This window comes from Myxocyprinus asiaticus, chromosome 38 (genome assembly GCF_019703515.2).
Source record: "Myxocyprinus asiaticus isolate MX2 ecotype Aquarium Trade chromosome 38, UBuf_Myxa_2, whole genome shotgun sequence".
NCBI lineage: Eukaryota > Metazoa > Chordata > Actinopteri > Cypriniformes > Catostomidae > Myxocyprinus > Myxocyprinus asiaticus.
In genome coordinates this window covers 32,740,007-32,763,272 of record NC_059381.1, presented here as the reverse complement: position 1 = coordinate 32,763,272, position 23,266 = coordinate 32,740,007, and the positions used below count along the sequence as shown (strand labels likewise).

At 42.4% G+C, this 23,266-nt stretch overlaps 1 protein-coding gene across 2 annotated transcripts in view; it reads right to left on the bottom strand.

Moving 5' to 3' along the window:
* Positions 1–23,266, bottom strand: part of LOC127429340 (glucocorticoid receptor-like) — a 111,098-nt gene that overhangs the window by 86,348 nt on the left and 1,484 nt on the right. For both annotated transcript variants that reach the window (XM_051678317.1, XM_051678318.1), the window contains exon 2: positions 20,257–21,288. In XM_051678317.1, the coding sequence (XP_051534277.1) occupies positions 20,257–21,278 (1,022 nt within the window). In that variant the 5' untranslated portion in view covers positions 21,279–21,288. The remainder of the gene's footprint in view (positions 1–20,256; positions 21,289–23,266) is intronic.

Below are 23,266 nucleotides of genomic sequence, written 5' to 3'. Positions count from 1 at the left end.
CGTGAGGTCCGAGCACCACGTCTGGGCGGGCCAGTAGGGTGCATACCTGGACAACCTTCTCCTCGTCCTCACTGACCTTGCACAGGGTCTATGCAAGCAGGCTCACTGGGGGAAAACGTATATTTGCGAATGCCAGGGGACCAGCTGTGTGCCAGCGCGTCTATGCCGAGGAAGGCCTCGGTCAGGGCGTACCAGAGCGGGCAGTGGGGAAGATTCTTGGGAGGCGAACAGGTGCACCTGTGCCTGTCGAATCGACTCCAAATCAGCTGGACCACCTGAAGGTGGAGTCTCCACTCTCCCTTGAGGGTAACCTGTTGTGACGGCGCGTCCGCCGAAGTGTTGAGGTTGCCCGGGATGTGAGTAGCTTGCAGCGACTTGAGGTGCTGCTGACTCCGTTGGAGGAGATGGCGGGCTAGTTGTGACATACAGCTGGAGCGCAGACCGCCTTGGTGGTTGACATATGCTACCGCTGCCATGCTGTCTGTCCGAACTAGCACGTGCTTGCCCTGGATCAACGGCCGAAACCTCCGCAGGGCGAGCAGAACTGCCAATAACTCGAGGCGGTTGATGTGCCCACGCAGCCGCGGACCCGTCCAGAGGCCGGCGGCTGCATGCCCGTTGCCAACAGCGCCCCAGCCCGTTTTGGAGGCGTCTGTCGTGACCACGACGCGCCTGGAGACCAGTTCTAGGGGAACACCTGCTCGTAGAAACGAGAGGTCGGTCCAAGGGCTGAAAAGACGGTGACAGACCAACGTAATGGCCACGCGGTGTGTCCCGTGGCACCATGCCCGTCTCGGGACTCGAGTCTGGAGCCAATGCTGAAGCGGCCTCATATGCATCAACCCGAGCAGGGTGGCCACTGCCGAGGATGCCATATGCCCCAGGAGCCTCTGGAAAAGTTTCAGTGGAACCGCTGTTTTCTGTTTGAACGCCTTCAAGCAGGCCAGCACCGACTGGGCACGATCGTTCGTAAGGTGCGCCGTCAAGGAGACTGAGTCCAACTCCAAACCGAGAAAAGAGATGCTCTGAACCGGGAGGAGCTTGCTCTTTTCCCAGCTGACCCGAAGCCCTAGTCGGCTGAGGTGTGAGAGCACCAGGTCCCTGTGTGCGCATAACACGTCTCGAGAGTGAGCTAAGATTAGCCAGTCGTCGAGATAGTTGAGAATGTGAATGCCCACCTCCCTTAAAGGGGCAAGGGCAGCCTCTGCGATCTTCGTAAAGACGCGAGGAGACAGGGACAGGCCGAAAGGGAGGACTTGTACTGATACGCCTGACCCTCGAACGCGAACCGCAGGAAGGGTCTGTGTCGAGGAAGGATCGAGACGTGAAAGTACGCATCCTTCGGGTCTACCGCCGCGAACCAATCTTGATGCCGGACGCTCGCTAGAATGCGTCTTTGCGTCAGCATCTTGAACGGGAGTCTGTGTAAAGCCCGGTTCAGTACTCGCAGGTCCAAGATTGGCCGCAACCCACCGCCATTTTTCGGTGCAATGAAGTAGGGGCTGTAAAACCCGGTCCGGACCAGCCCTCGTGACGGACTGGAAGGCGCAAGCCATGCGTCCAAGTTCCGCGCAAGGGGGACCAAAGGGACAATGTCATCGGATGTACCGGCAGGTGGGGCCTCGCGGAGGGGCGAAGCTCGAGGTGCCACACCATATCGTGGCCGTGCTGAGTCCGAGGACATCGAAGCACTTACCTGGCTCCTTGTGTCCACCCCCAGAACAGCCTAGGACGGGGGAGGAAGAGGCCTGTCCTCGTGACCCGTGGAGACTGTCACATCGGGGGCGGATTTGTGCCACAGCTGGGCGCTCAGGGCGGGAGACCGCCGCTGGAGAGCCAACCTGCCAAATGGAGTGGTGGACGGTGGTTGTGATGCCAGCCGTACACACCGGATACGTGACCTAGGGAACAAGGAAACCACTCTTGCTGAGCTCTTGAGTACTGCAGCCACTTGGGCATGCAGCGCAATTAAATGCAAAAGGTAACAAAAAGATGAAGATCTGCTTACCAGCTCCAGAGCAGCGGGTTTCGTTGTCCCTGGGTCGCCCATCTCAAGGGCGCTTTGAAGCCTTTCACGGGTTCTGGGCAGTAAAAAGTGCCTCCCAAGACCTTGTCAGCTCTTCATGCACTTCCGGGAAGAAAGGAACGGGGCGGGGCGTGGCTTTGAGCGGCGCCGCGAGCCCAGGATCCAATCACCGAGCCGCGAGGGTTCAGGGAAGAGCGGTGAAATCCACTCTAACCGACGCTCGCGGCTGCCCAGGAAAGCATGTCATCATCTCCGCGTCAGCCTGTGACTGGGCGATCGACCCCGAAGGGAGGAGCCCAGCTGAGGCTCTCCGATGCTGCGCTCGAGAGCTCATCACTTTCGCAGGCTCCGAATAAGAGGTCGAACTCGCTGTGAGACGAGCCGGCGGACTCACCCGGAAGCCCGATCAGGGCAGACGAGCATGTTGGGGAATGGGAGGTCCGCGGGGGGATACCCGGCGGAGGCGGTCCCATTGGGGTCCCCAAACTGCCCCCAGTGCTAGCCGCGCTGGCCTCAAACCCGTGGGTAAGAGTCACTTTCACGGGCTCCGAATAAGAGGTCGAACTCGCTGTGAGACGAGCCGGCGGACTCACCCGGAAGCCCGATCGGGGCAGACGAGCATGTTGGGGAATGGGAGGTCCGCGGGGGGATACCCGGCGGAGGCGGTCCCATTGGGGTCCCCAAACTGCCCCCAGTGCTAGCCGCGCTGGCCTCAAACCCGTGGGTTAGAGGACCGAGGCGGGAGCCTCTGGGGTGGCTCGCTTTCTTATGAAGGCAAGCCGCGACCACAATGTTGCCATGGACATATTCTCGCAATGAGAACATGACCATCCACGAACGCTGTCTCCGCGTGAGCAGTGCCCAGACATGAAAGACAGTGATCATGACCGTTAGAAGGTGAGAGATAACGAGCACAACCAGGAATAACACACAATCGGAAAAGCATCTTTAAAAAGACGCGTCTTTAAAAAGACGTTCCGTGTGTGCACTCTTTTAGAGAAATATATACTCTTTTAGAGGGGAAAAATGCTCTTTCAGAAAATATACTCTCTAGTTTTTCTGCCGAAGCGCCCAGGGGCATTCTCTGCAGTGCACCAGTGCAGAGGAGGGATAAGCCGCTGAAATGTGCCGTCAGATCCAGCAGAGGTGAATGAACAGTAGTATTCAGCTCAGTGAGCATGACCGTTCGGCTCCGAAGAGAAAATCTGAATGAGTGGTTGCATACCAGCTCCTTTTATACCCGTATGTTCGGGGGAGTGGCATGCAAATACCACTCGCCAATTTTCATTGGCCTTTTATCAAAGACTAGAGGTGTCTCGGGCTCCCAAGAGTGACCCCTAGTGTCACTACATCGACACCAACGTCGAGTGAGTGACAGATAGGGAACACATTTTAAGGATATATAAAGCAATACAAACATAATATATCGTAACTAGAGAAGAAAGCAACAACAGTTAACTTTGGTCAAATGTATGCAAACAGTTATGACACAGACAGCCGAATTAGGCAGCATCCATCCATCCATCCATCCATTTACCTGCTTATCCCATGTAGGGTCACATGTAATGAACTCGGCCTGAACCTTTTTTTATTAAAGTGCGCTTTTCTCCCTTTAATCTGGCGTGCTCTGGGTATCTGTATCACATTTGCATTAAATTCTTAGATTACGTAATCACAATGCATCTATGTATTTTTACACTCCTAATGGACACTAAAATAGTTACCCTATTTTATAATAGTATATGTTACTATTTACAGCAGGATGCAAATATCTGAAAAAATCTAACATGATTAAAATGTCTTTATTTTTCTGTAACAAATATATCATAGTGGCAGATCAGAGAACCAGCTGTGCTTTTTATTTAAACATTTTCATTTTACAATTTTTCATTTCATTTGAAGATGTGCTTTTCAATATCGCAGGTAATTTAGTTTCTACTTTTGCCACAAACAGTGGAGAACTAATTTTGCTGAGAAAAACATCTCTCATTTTGTGGTAAGAAAAACAAAGCTAAGTGGGGTGTAATTAGTTGATGTGGTCAAACGCAAAACAGAGATGTTCAGAATCACTCTAGCACTGCAGAAATCCTGTAATCACCTTTAACAGGAGACAAGACAACCCAAACCATAAATACATGTGATAGAAAACAACAGAGGCCAGAGGCAGAAATTGATTGAGAGCGAGAGATATAAAACAACTGAATTAAGTATGAGTCACAATAGCTGCAACTTTATCTTTCTTCTTCTTTATATATATATATATATATATATATATATATATATATATATATATATATATATATTTATTTTTTTGTGGTGGTTACTTTAATTAGTGTGCTGACAGCATGCTGTGCTTCATCCATTACAGTTTGCACTGTAAAACTCTCTCTGAGAAGTTGCATCTTTAAATTCATCCGCTTCAAAGCACCTCTGCAACAGCCATACACATTCAGATGTCTTTGACAATTGCATAACATCTCACACTGTTTTTGAAGCATCCCGCAACAAGCACAGATATTAACAGATGCTTTTGAACCGAAGTGATTTCTAGTGCACGACTTGCTGGGACAAATCATCTTTGAGTTAAGACTATATTACTCAAAATATAGCCTACCAGATCTTATATTGATCTAAACAAAAAAGCTTGTATTATTCCTATCACTTAACAAGTCCTTGTGAAGGAGAAAATAAGGGAGAGTTTTTTTGGAAACTAAGATGTGTCTTACACTGCTCAGTCCTGAATAACTGCATTTATATCTATTAAATATATACCTACTTATTCATGTGATTATCTAATCAGCCAATCATGTGGCAGCAGTGCAATGCATAAAATCATGCAGATACGGGTCAGGAGCTTCAGTTAATGTTCACATCATCCATCAGAATGGGGAAAAAATGTGATCTCAGTGATTTGGACCATGGCATGATTAATGGTGCCAGATGGGCTGGTTTGAGTATTTCTGTAACTGCTGATCTCCTGGGATTTTCACCCACAACAGTCTCAAAAGCTGACTCAGAATGTTAGTAAAAACATAAAACATCCAGTGAGCGGCAGTTCTGTGGACGAAAACGCCTTGTTGATGAGAGAGGTCAACGGAGAATGGCCAGACTGTTTCGAGCTGACAGGAAGGCTACGGTAACTCAGATAACTGCTCTGTACAATTGTGGTCAGTAGAATATCATCTCAGAATGCAAAACACGTTGAACCTTGAGGCGGATGGGCTACAACAGCAGAAGACCACATTGGGCACTTTATTAGGACCAGAGTGTTCCAAATAAAGTGCTCAATGAGTGTATATAGTCACCTACATCCATGAAAGGCTATATCCAAAATGTGTAATTATGCAAAGAAATGTGTGATACACAGAGCAAATGCTTATAATGTTATATCATTAAGAGAGAAGCTTAATTTTTGTATGGATATTTTTTTTAACTGATCAAAATTTAAATTAAATTAAAATTGTACTTTTAATTATCAGAAATTTATTTTTGGTAAAAAACTTTCATTGCAATCTGCATGATTGTAACCCCAATGTTTTCATTCTGCCATCATACACAAAAGTTATTTTCCTGTTAAAACCATGGTTAGGTTTAGTTTTGGGATAGGGCAGGGGTCGGGAACAAGTGGCTTTTTGTTAAAAATCGGCTCGCCAGGTGTCACCAACACATGATCGTTTAAAACTTTCTAGAGATAATTTTCCTGCAGAAAGTGTGGGTGCGATTGCAAAGCTTGAAGTTAATAACACTGTTTTGATTTCCTTTCTCCATAATTTGTCGTACGGCCTACTTCTGGTAAACAAGGTTTGAAATTAACACCAAATGCAGATTAACCACCAAATGCAGATTTTTCATGCGTAGTGGCAGGTAATTTTGCTGATGTACCAGCCACTGTGGAGGGCGACTTGTAAGACTTCTCAGAGTGATATATGACAAGAAATTAGACACAAAGATGCGCATTTGATGAAACATGTGTGATTATATTTTGAAGAAGAGATGAAAGAAAAGCCGCCGATGCACGTTTGATTTGATATGTGTGACAGCTCTGCTGCTCACGAGTGCAATGAAAGCACTTCTCCAAGACATGCACATTCATAGAGTTCTGGGCCTTGTTTCCCAATAACTATTGATCTTAGCAGTTAAGAGCATATTCTACAAGCGATTTTACGAACATTCGTTATTTTTTTTTGTGCGCCCAGGGTGTGAAATTGCACCCGCCACCCGCCAAATGTAATGAGGCTCAATCCAGTTAGTCCAAATGCAAGTATTTCATGCGCGAGTAATTTTGCTCATCTACCCGCAACAGGCAGGTGACCTGTAAGATGTCTCGGAGTGACACATGACAAGAAATGCTGAGAGTCATCAAGACACATGCTTGAAGAAACTTTATTATATTTTATTATACAAGAACAGACAAAAGAAAAGCCGTCATTGCTTGTGTCTTATTTGCTGTTTGTTCAGAGGCTAGCAGCGGGACACTGTCTCGTGGAACAAGCGCATGTAGAGTTCCCTATCTGTCACTCACTCAACATTGTGTCGACGATGTAGTGACACTAGGGGTCACTCTTGGGAGCCCCAAACACCTCTGATTTTGAAAAAAGGCCAATGGGAATTGGCGAGTGGAATTTGCATGCCACTCCCCCAGACATACGGGTATAAAAGGAGCTGGCTCGCAACCACTCATTCAAATTTTCTCTTTGGAGCCGAGCGGTTGTGTTCAGTGAGCTGAATTACTCTGCTGATCCATTCACCTCGAAAAGCTGTTGGATTTACGGCGCATTACAGTGGCTTCTCCACCTCTTGCACTGGTGAAGTGCAAAGAACACCCCTGGGCTCTTCAGCAGCTAAAAGAGTATATTCTTCCTACTGAAAGAGTATATTTTCCCTTCTAAAATAGTGGCATTAACGGAGAGCGTCTTTTTAAAGATGCCTCTCCGTTTGTGTGTATTTCCTGGTTGCGGTCATTACCGCTCCGCTTCCGATGGCCACGATCGCAGTCTTACGTGCTTGGGCGCGGCTCACGCGGAGAAAGCGTTTGTGGACGGGTCATGTTCTCACTGCAAGAGTGTGACCATGGCAACGTTGCGGTCATGGTTTTTCCTTCGTTAGAGGGAAAGACCACCCCAGAGGCTCCCCGTCTCGGTCCTTCTACCTACGGGTTTGAGGCTGTACCGGTTAGCACTGGGGGCGATTTGGGAACCCCAATGGGAGCCACTCTGCTGGGTAACTCCCCACAGACCTCCCATTCCCCAGTGCGCTCGTTTGCCCCGCTGGGATGAGACCGCCGGCTCGTCTCAGGGAGAGTTCGCGATCTCGTTTCGGTGCTCGCGAAGTGGATGAACTCTTGATTGCAGCGTTGGAGAGCGGGCTGTCCAGTCTGACGCTGAGGACTTGACTGGGCTCCCACCTTCGGGTGCAGTCGCCCAGTCGCAGCCTGACGCACAGCTGGCAGCCATGCTTACCCGGGTGACTGCGTGTGTCAGGCTGGAGTGGAAACCTCCAACCCCCTGAACCCTCATAGCCTGACGATCGGTTCCTGGGCCCGGAGCGCCACTCACGGCTGCACACCGCCCTGGTCCCTTTCTTCCCGGAGGTGCATGAGGAGCCCAAGAGGTCGTGGCGGGCACCTTTCACTGCCCGGACCCAGTCTCTGAGCTCTTCCGCTCTCACTACCCTCGATGCTGGGGCTTCCAGGGGGTACTCGGCGATTTCCCCAGGTGGATAAGGCGGTTACGGTGCACCTGTGCCCACAAACCGCTGCCACCTGGCAGGCCGTCTGAGACACCCGTCCAGCGCCTGTAGGGTTACGTCATCTCTGGCGATTAAGACCTGCGGTGCCGCTGGACAGGCCACCTCCGCCCTGCACGCCATGGCTCTCCCTGCAATGCACCAAGCCAAGGCACTAAGAGAACCGCACAAGGGTAGTTCTGACCTGGGATTGATGCAGGAGCTGTGCTCCCCGCCTCTGCGCGCCCAGCTGTGGCACCACACCAGGTTGGTTCCAACGGACTGCGGGGGGACGATATTCCTCCTCTCCCCTCCCCGGCCGATCCTATGGTGGGTATCAGGAGCCAGGTAAGTGCTTCGATGTCCCTGGACTCAGCACGGCCACAGGGCTCGAGCCCTCTCAACGTGCTGCCGTGAGGCCCCACCCGCCGGTACATCCGACGAGATTGTCCCCTTGGTCCCCCTCGCCCGGAGCTTGGATGCATGGCTTGTGCTTCCCAACCCATCGCGATGGCTGACCCGGACCGTCTGACCCGGCTACGCGATTCAGTTCGCCAGGCGCCCGCCCAGGTTCAGCGTCATCTGCTTCACCTCAGTGAAGGGCAAAAACGCTGCTACCTGCGTGCAGAGATCACTACCCTTCTATGGAACGGTGCAATAGAGCCTGTCCCTCCGGCCGAGATGAACTTCATCGCACCGAAGAAAGGCGGTGGGTTGCGGCCAATCTTGGAGCTGCGAGTACTGAACCGGGCATTGCACAGACTACCATTCAAGATGCTGATGCAAAAACGCATTCTAGCGAGCGTCCGGCATCAAGATTGGTTCGCAGCGGTAGACCTGAAGGACGCGTACTTCCATGTCTCGGTTTTACCTCGACACAGACACTTCCTATGGTTTGCTTTCGAGGGCCGGGCGTACCAGTACAAGGTCCTTGCCTTCGGCCTGTCCTTGTCCCCTCGCGTCTTCGCGAAGGTCGCAGAGGCAGCCCTTGCCCCACTAAGGGAAGTGGGTGTCCGCATCCTCAATTATCTCGACGACTGGCTAATCCTAGCTCACTCTCGGGATGTGTTGTGTGCGCACAGGGACCTGGTGCTCACGCACCTCAGCCGGCTGGGGTTTCGGGTCAACTGGGAAAAGAGCAAGCTCTCCCCGGTTCAGAGCATCACTTTTCTCGGCTTGGAGTTGGACTCAGTCTCGATGTCGGCACGCCTCACGAACGAGCGTGCACAGTTGGTGCTGAACTGACTGAAGGCATTCAGATGGAGGACAGCGGTTCCACTGAAACATTTTCAGAGGCTCCTGGGGCATATGGCATCCTCAGCGGTGGCCACACCACTCGGGTTGATCTATATGAGACCACTTCACTCGCCTGCAAATTCCACTCGCCAATTCTCATTGGACTTTTTTCAAAATCAGAGGTGTTTGGGGCTCCCAAGAGTGACCCCTAGTGTCACTACATCGACACAAAGTCTTGTTCCCTCCATCAGGGAATGGAGGTTACGAAAGTAACCAGGACGTTATCACTCCTTTTTCTCGGTTTCATTTGTCTGAAAACTGTTTGCAAGAATAATGTCATCAATAAGAATGCTGCAAATGATCTCCAATCATCTCAGGAGGTGCTGTGAGTTTTGCTTTATTTCCACGGAGCAGTTCGCTCTTACGCATTGTGAATACAACTCCGCAGGTTTAGTAACAAATACTGTATGTATTTGTATTGAACAAAATCATAAAATAATACTGTGACGAGGAGAGAGGGTGTGGCCGGGCAGTGATGGAGCACGGCCGGCGCTGAAACAGCTGATCAACGGAAAAGCGAGATAAGGGGCAGCTGGAGACGCCGGTTTGGGAGAGAGAGACGCAAGTGACCGCGCTGCATGTGTGTCTTTTCGTTAATGTTTTAAGTTGTTTTAAGTACATTTATATCATTAAACCTTTATGTTGACTGTTCAGCTGGTTCCTGCCTTCTCCTTGCCCATCCTTTATCTGTTACAGTGGTACCGACACCTGGGAGAATTGGAGGAAATATGCCGGCATTGAGTCCTCGCAGTTGGCGGAAGTCATCAAGTCCCTCGCCAGTATGCACCATGTGCAACATCAGGTCCTGCTTGAGCTATGCCAGCACTAGGATCGCCTATTCCAGGTGCTCCAAGCTCAAGCAGAGGACCAGCACGCGATCTGGAGCCTATTACACCAGGAGAAAGCTACAGCCGCGACCCTGGACCCAGCAGCCCCCATCTCTTCCAGTCGATGAAGTTGGATGGGCGCGGCCACCTATTTGCCTTCAGTCAACAGCTCCGGGACACCTGCCGGAAGTGGCTGCTGGCTGAGGACCACGACGCCGAGGGAGTTACTGTTCTCATGGTGCTGGAGCAGCTTCTCCATCGTCTACCGAAAGGAACGGCGGAGTGGGTCCAATGCCACTGTGCGGCGTCGCTGGAGGAGGCCATCCAACTGGTAAAGGACCATATGCCGGCTTATCAGAGGGCAGAAGAGCCCTCCCACTCTCTCTCCCTGGCCACGCCCTCCTCCTCATCACAAATACAAGACACCTTGAACCTAAAATTGAGCTTTATTTTCTTTTTTTTAGGCAGCATTAACTGTTTTACCAAAGTGCAATGCAAACCCATTCGATAAGAACACAAATTTGGCAGCATTTTTTTGGGAACACAAGGGAATTTATTAAGCTTATTAATTATGATTATTATTATTATTATTATCTTTACATTTATAATTGTCTTTAGTTCTTAATCTGTAGGCCATTAGTAATTTTTCACCTGTTGTCGTTTACAGATAACTTGCGTGATGGCAAATGGGGCCGTTGGAGACGGTAAATGTTTGGATTTGGGGAGGTGGTTATATCTATGATTTTTTTTTATCACTTTGTTATTTTAATTGCTTTTTTCATTTCATTTAAAATTTGAATTTAGAAACGTCTTTTGTTGAGGTTTTTCGTGTTTCAATAAATTAATTTAATTTTTAAAGCAAAATCAATGAAGCAAAAATATTCACTGATATAATTGGATATTGCGATATTTTTTAAGGTGATTATCGTTAAAGCCCAAAAGGGAAGTGAACTTTTTCATGTAATTTTATGGAGGCCCGCACAAACACGTGTACTCCATTCAATATTGCAACATATTACCTATTAATTGTTGCATATTTGTTTGTTTTTGAGTTTTTGAGTAGTCTATGGGCAATATAAACATTTTATTTTATTGAAAAACTTTGTTTTTTGAAAATAGTAAATTATTAGTTTGTGCTGTGGCTCTTTCGAAAAAATGCATCAACCAAAAATTAAAAAATTGTCTCCTTAGTGAAAAAAGGTTCCCGACCACAGGGTTAGGGGTTAAACTTAGGAAAAATTGTAATAACATCATTCATTGATACCTTTATTTTTCTCTATGTGAGTAAAAGTTGTGAATTTTTGTACAGGTGAACTTGATTTCTTACAATTTCACCATCGCATACTACCATTATGACTTGTCATGAGATCGGGTTAGCCACGTAGACTAATCGGTCAATATTGGAGACAGAAATTATCGGCATAACCGATATCCCTGCATGCTTTGCCGATTAACGGTTAAGTGTGAATATAGGCCATCTGCCACCCTGCCATTAGCATCAGCTATTAAAAAAAGAGTGTCCATACTATAGTATGCTATGCTTCAAATATTGTGCAAAGAGGAGTGGGCTACTTATGTTTTTGATTATTCAATGCAACATTGTGCAATAAAATCGAAACAGTTTATTGGCAGTTTCTCAGACCAGTCCTTTGTAAAATTAAGCTCTTGACGCGCGGTCACATTCACCTTTGCACGGCAAAATTCCATGGCCGAAGAAGGCATGGGCGGACGTTGAGCGTGTGTTAAACCAGCAAAAAACTAACACCCATGCAGCCTCTTTTTAATGCTGCACTTTAAACTCTGGGAGAGAAGTTAGAAAGGAAACATGCCGCTATAATGATATCCTTGTCCACTGTGAATATTCAGTGTAGCTGTGTATGAAGCACCACCCACACAGAGGTCACTGTCAAACCAAGGAACCTCCTATTGGTCATAGTTCACCAAACTTGAACTCCACGTGAGGCCCACGAGGGGACATTCTTTGCTACTGGAAGTCCATCGCACAAAATTCACATTGAGATGACTGTATTTTATCCATGGAATTTTGCCATGCAAAGGTAAATGTGACTGCACCTTTAGGGGTTTGATCTTTTCCAGGCAAACAAAAGAGCTTTAATTTTTTTCCTTTTTAGCAAAAGATGTTCTCTCCAGCAACCAAAATCATGTCCTGCTGCACATCACCTTAGTCAAAGAAAAGGACATCTGTCTAATGCACTAATCTTAAAATCGGGCTTTAATTCTGGAAGACAGCACAGCTTAAGTGTTAATCACAAACACTCACAATTCAATGTGTGAACAGCTGAAAAAACACATAATGAATTTGCAGTGAAAAGCACTAAAGGGCCAACGAGATTTCCACAGAAATCAGGTATTGCATTCCACAGACTGCAATAACTCAGCACTGAGTGCAAATCCAAGCAAAGCTTTCCGAAAACTCAAAACAAACAGCAGTCAAAGGGGAGGTATTCACAAAGCTTGAGGGCAAAATTGCAACTTTAGTCCAGCTGGCTCTGGGCCAACTTACAGTACAGCTCCTCCTCCAATGATATTCAGGGGAGGGCAGATGCTTTTGCTGGAGCCAGGAAATCAGGCCAAGGGCTCCCGCTTGAAGAGCAAAGCAGAAAACCTCTTAAAACTTTGTCCTTAAAGAGACAGTTTAGCCAAAAACTAAAATTCTGTTATCATGACAATTTTTTTCAATTTTGAGAGAACTATCCCTTTAAAGAGATGGTCTTTGTTTACTGTTTAGTTAGATGGGTCATATGCAGAGTTTCAGGTGTGTGCATGGCTCTAACAATGCCTTAATTTAAGATGAACAACTACTGGATTCCATAAATAGAGCGAGATAGATGTTTGTCAGTGGCACCAATGTGACCCACATTCCACTGGTCTGAAAACTGTAGCATTTCCTTCTGCTGTTTTCTACTGTACAAAGGCATTTGAAAAAGAATGCTTAGCACAAATGAATCCTTTCCAAAAACTATAAACCACAGAAAAGTTGACACATTTTGAGCAAGTGTAATCTGTCTTGTGTGGAACAAACGCTTACAGGAAAAACAGAGCAAAGGCGTCCACATTTTTATGTTATAAAAGCACTTTACAATAAGGTTGTTTTCATTACACATTACTTAACGCAGTAGTTAACATGAAATAAGAATTATCAATAAGCACTTAACCCTACACTCTTAAAATATATATATATTTTTATTGCACTCTAATATCTGTCTTTGCTCCTTTTTTTCTAATACAACTGAAACTTTTTATTGCAGCACTTTTCATGTCAAATCAAATCAAATCACTTTTATTGTCACACAACCATATACACAAGTGAAATAGTGTGTGAAATTCTCGGCAATAGTGTGTGAAATTCTTGAACTCATGTTACTGTCTCTTTAAGATGTATTGCTTATGTTGTATCTTTCCTTTGAATAAGTGCTTTGAATAAAGGTGTCTGCTAAATTAATAAATGTAAATGTTCTCTTTTACAGCATTTATTAATCTTGGTTAATGTTAACTTCACAGCCAATATTTACATTAAAGCAAATGCACAAGTGAACTTAAGTTGCGCTAGGATGCGTAACTCGCGTTGTGAAAATGCCGGTGCTGAAACAATGCACTATGTAGTGTAAAATCCTAAAGTCTCTAAAAAACTGAAAATTAATATGTCTCTAGCATTAAGAATCGACAACACAGTAACAAAGGATCTAATACTTCACTATACTCATTATATGCTATTATTTCAAACATTTATTTCAGGTTTTCGCAAGGTCTTATAAGCTGATACATTTACGTGCACATCACCGCCAGTGGGACTCCACCGCGGTGCCACTTCACCTAGCAGCCCAATCTGAAGCAACAAAAAAAAATTAAGAACCACGGGTTTATTTGATCATGTACACTTAAAATGGTCTGGAATTTGAGGAATGGGTATGCCAGAAAAGGACTGTGCAACAGAAAGAGAAGGAGACACAGAGAGCACATCTGTTACATTTTAACCCCTATTACACAGTAGGGCTGCAACTAACGATTATTTTGATAATCAATTAATCTAAGGATTATTAGACCGATTATTCGACTATTCTGCGATTATTGCAACGATTAATCATTAGCTCTTAACCGATTATTCAGCTTGTTGTATTAAACGTGCTTATTAACAATAAAGAGGACAAAATCATCTTTTAAAAATATCTCTAATTGACATTCACTGAATTAAAGGGAAAACATAATTTTTAAGTTTAATTCAGTAAAGAAATTCATTGCAAAAAATCCTATTTTTATCAAGTATTTTTATCTTGTTTTCCATTTAAAATTGTCTAACAATCCTTAAAACAAGATACATTTACTTGAGAAGCACCATATAAGATATTTAGACTTGCTTTAAGAGAATATATCTTAAATATAAGTGTATTTTGTATATATATGTATTTTTTCACTTGGTTATTCTTCTGCGAGTGCAGTAAAGACAAAATATACTTATATTCAAGATCTATTCTCTAAAAGCAAGTCTAAATATCTTGTATGCTGCTTCTCGGGTGAATGCATATTTTTTAAAGGATTTTTAGATATTTTAAAATATGATAAATGGCAGTGGTGGCTCAGCGGTTGGGGGTTCAAGCCCCAGCACCACCAAGATGCCACTGTTGGGCCCTTGAGCAAGGCCCTTGACCCTATGTGCTCCAGGGGCACCGTATCATGGCTGACCCTGCACTCTGACCCCAGCTTAGCGGGGATATGTGAAAAAAAAAAGAATTTTCATGGTATATGTTCAAAATGTATAATGTGTGACAAAAAAAATAAATTATGAGAATCTTAGCATAAGAAACTGCTGAAAAATCACAAAAAACTTGAGTCAGAAAGGTACTTCTTTCTTATTTTTCTAATTTGACATTATGGGTATAATTAAGGTAGCTCCAAGAAAAACGTTTTTTTTTTTTAGTTGCAATCATGTCACCTGTAACTGAGTAAAAATTTGTGTTGATACAACAATCAGAAGTTATAGCATTACAAAAATAATTTATCCTAGTGTTCAAAAACATCGTCAATTGTTCAAAAGCCTCTCCAAACAAATAAAACATAATAATTGTACATAAGAACTAATTATACATGCAAATACAACAATGAAGGTATGTTCTCTCTCCAAAGCATTCATGCATGAGTAACGAGATCTCCATTCTGTGTCATTTGAGCCATCATTGATTCTGGTGGCCATATGTAATTAGAGTGAACGATCCTCTCTGCCCATATTTGGATGACTTACACCTCTAGTTCCAGCGATCTGAATCCTAATACGATTAGTTTAGCATTCCATGACGCTGGGCACCATACTTTTATAATTTCCGATGAAGTCATATGATCCAGGAATTGTAATGTGTTTTTAGCCAGATATTACATTATGTGCTGTGTGCACATTGTGCTTCGTGGAGATTATCTAATGATCTATGCAACCGATTACATTGTGTGTGGGCTCATTTTAACCAGAAATGTTTGTGCTGTAGATTCAAAAGAACTGGCTCAAAAGAGTCAATTGTTTGGGAATCGGACTACACTGGTCACGCTTTATGTCTCGCACTGTAGATTCAGTAGCAGTGTTGCAGTGCTGAAAAACACTGTCTTTTTTAGTTTGGTTTTCTGTCCGCATCTCCTGAAGGATGCACGTTCAAGAACCCTTAACGGAACTGAATGTCATGAAAATTACTTGGTTGGTAATATAATGTTAATTTCGTCCCATACGGGGAACTGCATACAGCCCATTTTCGTGGGAACAGGACACCTTTTAAGAGCTGCCGGTACACAAGAATAGCTGCACATACTGTGACGCAATTTTCGCATAATTGCCCACTACAGATTCTAGTAAATGTTGATAAAGTTATGTGCACTGAGTTCTGGTAGAAGCCCAACCGGGTATCGGTGAGAGCACTTATATGTACAGCATTTTAATAACCATTTATTTTCTGATAATTTTGTTGTGTTGCATCTTATTATTTCGAAGTGTTTTCGTCGTGTGGCAGATTATAGTGACTATACAACACAACTGGTTAACATTTCAAAATAAAAAAACTGTCCAGTTCATATAGTATATGAACTTGATCAGTTATACCAAACTTTAAATACTACACCAAACTTTACATGCTATTTCGTAATACTCTTTCTCCCACTGCACCCCCCATGAACTGTTTTGACCTGTGTCTCTCCACAATATGACAAAGCGCTGTGTCAATACAGGAAAGAAAACTCTGCTTGTAACAAGATTTCATGGTGCCTTTAAAGATGATAAAAAGTGTGATATAAGCAACAGCTATAGGGTTAACCGGTTCAAAGTAAAACATCACAGACACTGTTGGAAAAGTGAAGTGATATTTTTAAAAAGTAGGCCAGAGTTTCCAAGGAGAATTGCAAATGTACACTACCCGGCTGCTGTATTAACTGTTAATGCAAAGACATTCCAAAAATATTATCATGATGACCTGGTTTTTATTTGAAACCTTATTTCGGATCTGCACTGCTTCGTCTCTCACCTGAACTCACATGCTAAATGTGGATGAGAATTTATGGAATGTTTGATAAATCATCACTTTCAGTGGCAGGTTACATTCCTGACCTCAAGCAAAAATATAAAGATATTAAACCTTTCCAATGTGGTAAGATCCTCAAAGTAAGGCTTCAACTAGAATAGACAGTAAAAAAAAAAAACTATCAGTTTGTGTCAGCAGTTTTTAAGACTAAAAAAAAAAAAAAAAAACAACAGATTGATAGACAATGAATTCCTGTCATTCAGTTGTTACTGCATATCTATCAAGGAAATTAATTTTGGAAATAAAAGCAATTAATGAAGCATAAAGTGGTTTAGTGTCACTAAACTTTCCATTTGGCAGAAAAACACACAACAAATCATGGAAATGTTAATTGATAAACTAATATCTGTTAATGAAAAGTGAGTCAGGGGAAATTACAGTTAACTAGAATTGATAAGTTTCCCCTAACATCGCAATAAACGGTCCAGAAATGTGTCCAACTTGGTTTAGCTTTCTAACTAGACTGTCAGAATAGCATTCAAGACTGTCATTGGTAAAAAGGTTTAAAGGTTTTCTTGCGCAAATGCGAACGGCGCGGTGGACAGGAAAACAATAACAAAACATTATCAAATAATAAGTGACTGATTATTTCGTGCTGTACACCATGCCGGTTCAATAAACAGATTTGTACTTAATGTTCAAATTAGCAGCATGCTCAAAAGCAAACATGAGTTTATGGTGTAACACAGACCAACTAAACTACATTATCTTTTAGTATCTTCCAGAGCATTTAATTTACATTTTAGCCTCTGAGGTAACGCGTCAACTTCTCATTGAAACTTTACACTGTGTGATTATCTTTAAAAAGTAAAATCCCTGCCCCAAGCAGAAAAGTCATTTCATTTGAACTGCAAACCACTGACATGCGCAGTTATTGTTTCCAGTACTACAAGGATTTTCAGCCATATTGGCTCACAGCAACTTGTTCACTTCCCTCCACTCGACAAACAACATCATGTACTCCAGCGATTCAGTGATATATCGGCCCAGTGCTCTACTCGATGGTGTTAACAATGCTTACAGCCTCCTGGATGCTGGCTCAGAGAGAAGCACATGTGTGTGTTGTTCTGAGCCAAGGGGAGCTCCAAGAGGCCCATGTGTTTGTGCTGGGCAGGCACAGCACCAATACAGATCAGCACACACAGGCTCATGAGAGAAGAACACACTCCGATTCAACCTGACTAATTAAAGCTGCAATTAACAGCTTTATCAAGCTTTATAATACTGTGCATCCGAAAAATATAAGGGGTTTTGTGGTCAGCTTTATGCTTTTCAAAATATGCCACATGTGAAATAGATCTACACTATGTACTAATTACTAAGGCTGGGTATCGATACAGATTTCCCGATTTGATTGGATTCTGATTCAAGCTCTCAATTCGATTTGATATCAGTTACCATACGATTATTTTTTTATTTTAATTTTTTATGTTTCAGTTATAATGTCCATTTTGTTTACTTATGAAGGAAATGCGCTCTTAGCTAATGCTGTAAATTAGACAGGTAACCTTCTAACTCGGTACAAAACGAAAATATAATAAAATAAAATAAACAACAACATGGTCTAAACTATTATACTATACAGTTTAATTGCTATTTATTTAACAGATGGGTCAACGATGTGACACTTTTTTTTTTTGTCCAGATCTAAAATTACTCAGAAATACATTACAATTGAAATTCACTTATATACAGTACTGTGCAAAAGTTTTAGGCACTTGTGAAAAATGTTGCATAGTGAGGATGTCTTCAAAAATAATGAAATAAATAGTTTTCATTTATCACTTAATGTCATACACTGTCCAGTAAACATAAAAAAAGCTAAATCAATATTCGATGTGACACCATTTGCCTTTAAAACAGCACCAATTCTCGTAGGTACACCTGGATACAGTTTTCCTTGGTTGTTGGCAGATAGGATGTTTCAAGTTTCTTGGAGAATTCACCACAGTTCTTCTATCTATTTAGGCTGTCTCAACTGCTTCTGTCTCTTCATGTAATCTCAGACTGACACTATGTTCAGTGGGGGGCTTTGTGGGGGCCATGACATCTGTTGCAGGGCTCCCTGTTCTTCTATTCTAATCTTTTCTATTTGCAAAAGTAATGTTTGGGAGTCTAAAATGTATATTTCCTATTGACACACTAAAGCTGAAGATATAAATAACCATCTTAATACAAATGCTTTTGTGAAACATCTTGTGTGCCTAAGACTTTTGCACAGTACTGTAAATTACTTGAATACACCTCTTCTATGATTAACACATTTTTAATTACTGAGTTCAAAGTCATTTTAATATTATTTCTGGGGCTAAAGGGATAATTCACCCAAAACTGAAAATTCTCTTGTGATTTACTCATTCTCATGCCATCCCAGATGTGTATGACTTTCTTTCTTCAGCTGAACACAAACTGAGATTTTTAGAAGAATATTTCAGCTCTGTAGACTCATTCGTTAGAGTAAATGATGAGAGAATTTTCATTTTTTGGGTGAACTGTTCCTTTAAAGTCAATATTTTTATTATTACTTATTAATTTATTCATTGTAGAAAATGCTATACATGTTTTTTTTATTTTTTTTTTTTATTGTGAAACCAAAATGGACTCAAAGATTACATTTCTATGAGACTGACGTATGTTTTCAACTAGATATTTAAAAGATTAAAAAATGTTATCACCTCTGACAACCTAATTTGTCAATGACCAATTTTTTTAACAGATATAATAACCAATACAACCAAAACTGAAGTAAACTTTATAAAAATAAATAAATAAATAAAAGGATCCAGCTACTTTAAGAATCAATATTTAGAATCATTCAGATGAGGATCATGATAAATACGAAAATCAATATGCTTACCCAGCCCTACTTATTATCAGACCAACAGGAAATCTGCAGATGCAGAAATCTGCATATTTCTGCAGAATATGAATGGTGTTATTCACAAAGTTCTACTTTGTGTGTTTGTTTATTAAATATGTTACGCCATTTGTCAAGCAAACAAATAGTCACACCCCAAACTCAAGCAATTGGTTGAGCCAACAGTGGTGTTTTTGGTTGGTTGGGAAGCGCAATCAAACTGAGCGATGTTTTGAAAGTGCCATAGAGCAACCATTTTTTGGTGAAATCAACCTATGAATGGCTTTATAGGAAGAAGTATTTAAAAAAAAAAAAAATTAAAACACATCAGCTATATTCTGTACAATCCTGCACATTTTCCCTTAAAATCATCGCAGAAAATGTGACAAGTGTCTGCAGATTTCGTGCATGCCAGCAAACAACTCTACAATACCATCAGGGTTCGAAATTAACCAGGGCTCGGGGTAAAACTGCCATCAAGATAGACAAACAATTCCCCCAGATTTTCAAAATGCCACGTAGTGAATTCCTCTTTTGTTTTATTTGTTATTAGACATATTTCATAATATTCTATTATAGGCCTGTCTAGTACATATGGTATTGACCATTTCAAGTAACTGAATCAATTGAAGTATTTGACAACTGTGTCCACACATTGTAATATTTCAGAGATTAAAATATGTCCTAATAAAGATTTAAATAAAAAAAGCCCTGAAAAAAAACATTCCAGTGAGCAAATATTGCCTCCATAAAAATAATGTGATTTTCTTTTACCAATTCCCATAATGGACATACCTGCAAAATAATGCCCACTACCTCAGCCCACTAGTTTCATCCTTGTTGATTTTATTTTGTAGCAAACATAGCCCCATTTTTCACCATTAATCCAGATCACCATTTGCAATCATAATAATCAAGGCCACTCATTCATCAGCCCTCAATACTAGGTCCTACCTGCTGTAGGAGTAGCTGGACGGAAGTAATGTCTCATTGGCTCTCTGCATTCCGGATGGATCCCCGTATCCATTTCCTCGAACCCAGCTGTCATTTAAGGCAGGTAGGGGAGAAAATAGGCCAAACGCAGGTTTCTGGTCTGGTAAATTCACAGCTGTGTTGGCTCCATAGTGGAATCCCTGTGCGCCCATATCTCCCACCGTGTTGGAGCCGCAATGAGACCCACCCATTCCTGACATCTGACAGTAGCTCCGCCTCTCATTCTCCTGTTTGATGACACCCGGTGTGCACAGCTGGATAAAGTCTGTGTCTTTCTCCGTCTTTATGACGGGCATGTTGACACTGGGTTCCACCATCTGCTGTCGCGTTCCCGTGCCGTTCACATTTGTACAGGTCGCGCTGTTGCCAGTGACAACAGGGCTGGTCTCCTTCAGCAAGTTGCTCTCTCCCAGCAGGGCATCATCCACTTGCAGGGACGAGAGAAAGGCAGTCTCATCGGAAACGTAGTACTCATTCAGGTCTGATAGGGAGCCAGGAAAGTCCAGATCCTTAAGGATATCCAAGGTGTTGTCTGCAATAAGTCTCTCATTACCATCCTTATCCTGCTGGCCAAAGGATGGAAAGTCTTTATCCATAGGAGAAAACTCCTCCATTTTCACTGTGAAAGTGTCGGGGACGTGGAGGCCAGAACTTCGATTTAAGTTCGCAATGCTCTCGTCCAAGAGAGAAAAGTTCTCCCCAATGCAGAGACCAAGGGGCTCTTTTACCTTTTGCTGGTGCTGCATTCTGAAGGGTTTAAATATCTTAACATCTGGTTCCTGGATGTTATGTCCTATTGGGGATGGCTCTGCCATCGAGAGATGTTTGTGATTGTCACTACAACTCAGTCCGTTTGAGAAATCGCTTTGTGTATTTAAAGTGGATACACTGACAGCAATATCAGGCACGAGGCCTCTTTCAATACAATCCCCGAATGTTAAACTGTCTGCCTCATTATTGCCACGTTTCAGTCCACGATCCATAATCTTGATCCTATCGTACAGATGAAGATATGAAAAAGTTATGTTAATATTTTCAACAAATAAAAAGGCATCATATCTTAACTCTAAGAGACTCGGCGTAGCAGAATTGTAACATTTGTTTACAGATATTTTTTTTATTAAAAATGGTTAAAACATACACATAACAGTAGCTGACACTCCAATCTGTTACTGAATGTCACAGCTTCCTAAAATCACACAATAGTCACCTCAAAGTAAAAGGTGCTTAAAAATCAAGATTTTCCCATTGACTGCCATTGCTTTCTGGAGTTGCACAAAATTCACCCCAAAACAAAAAATGCTTAAAAATCTAGATTTTTTTATAATCAGTGGCATCTTAAAGACACATTCAAGGAGGAAAAAAGAAAATACATCATCAATCTCAAAATCATCAAAATGTTCATTACTTTGGAATTCATACTTTAACTTAGCTAAAATGTCATTATCCATAAACAACTGCAATTTTGTATATTCTCAAGTTGCAAAATCAAACTAATTATAGGGGCATTATGCTTAAAGGAATATTCCGGGTTCAATACAAGTTAAGCTCAGTCGAGATCATTTGTGGCATAATATTGATTACCCCCCAAAAATAATTTTGAATAGTCTCTCCTTTTCTTTAAAAAAAAAAGAAGAAGCAATAAGCAAAGTTGCATCAAGGCACTTACAATGAAAGTGAATGTGGCCAATTTTTGGAGGGTTTAAAGGCAGAAATGTGAAGTTTATAATTTTATAAAAGCACTTACATTAATTCTTCTGTTAAAACTCATGTATTATTTGAGTTGTAAAGTTATTTAACGATTGTCAAACTGGATATAACTTCATACAGAAAAGGTTAGTAAGCAATTTTATCACACTAAAATCATGTTGACATGCATATTGTTTATGTCTTGTGGCTATACTTTTGAAATAGTGAATATTTTAATGTTTATGGATTGGCCCAATTCACTTCCATTGTAAGTGCCTTGATTTTTTTTTTTTTTTTTTTTTTGAGAAAAGGACGGACAGGTCGAAATAATTTTTTGTGGTAATCAACAATATTCCACAAATGCTGTCAATGGAGCATAACTTGTATTAAACACGGAATATTCCTTTAACAGATCAAATGGATCAGAAATTTCAATGGAATTACCTCAGTTCCTGTCTTTAATAAAGCAATTACTTTTAAATAAGGTAGATGTGAACAAAGACTATGTGTATCAAGAATTTTATATTAAGGTGAATGTGTAATAAGTTGAAGTTGTTGGGTTATTCAGGAAATTTTCAGGCTTCAGACTTTCAGTGTTGCATGTCTGGACTTAACCCGCCTGGAGTTTATGAGATATACGATATCAAACTACATGTCTATCTAAATGCTAGGACAAAAGACTTCATCTCTCAGGGTCATATAATGAATGGGTTTAGCAGATTTCATTTTCTTTCCCTTCTATCTGTCGATAAAAGAAAGGTTTCAGCTTTAATCGCTCAAACCATTTAAATTGACCCTTGCACGAGGGTCATGTTTTCTATCTCCTAGCATATGTCGTATGAATGTATAGTATGCATTACACTACTAATAAATGCAGTTCTTGTAAGTTTTTATTAAAGTACTACAGCGCATTCAAAATCATACTACAAAATTGAGCTTGATGGTTGCTATTGTTTGCTCAGATGATGAATTGAGACGCGTAGCGACATTAAAACTTATAAAAATCCTATAAACACCTCAGCCGTTGCACCGCAGTGCTGCCACCTGTCGGTCGAGCTCCGCTACTGCACCCACAATGATTTGAACCGCGTAATGCAGATTAAAGCTTTATAAACACACATACATACAATGCAGAAGCACCCATATTTACTTGATCACTTATCAGGAGTAAGAAACGAATCCAACGATGTGATTTAAACTTAAAACATACCAAGTGTTCCAAATATCTTACATTCTAGGCAGTGAGATCAGCTTTAAAAACAACGCAATCCAAAGCTATGGG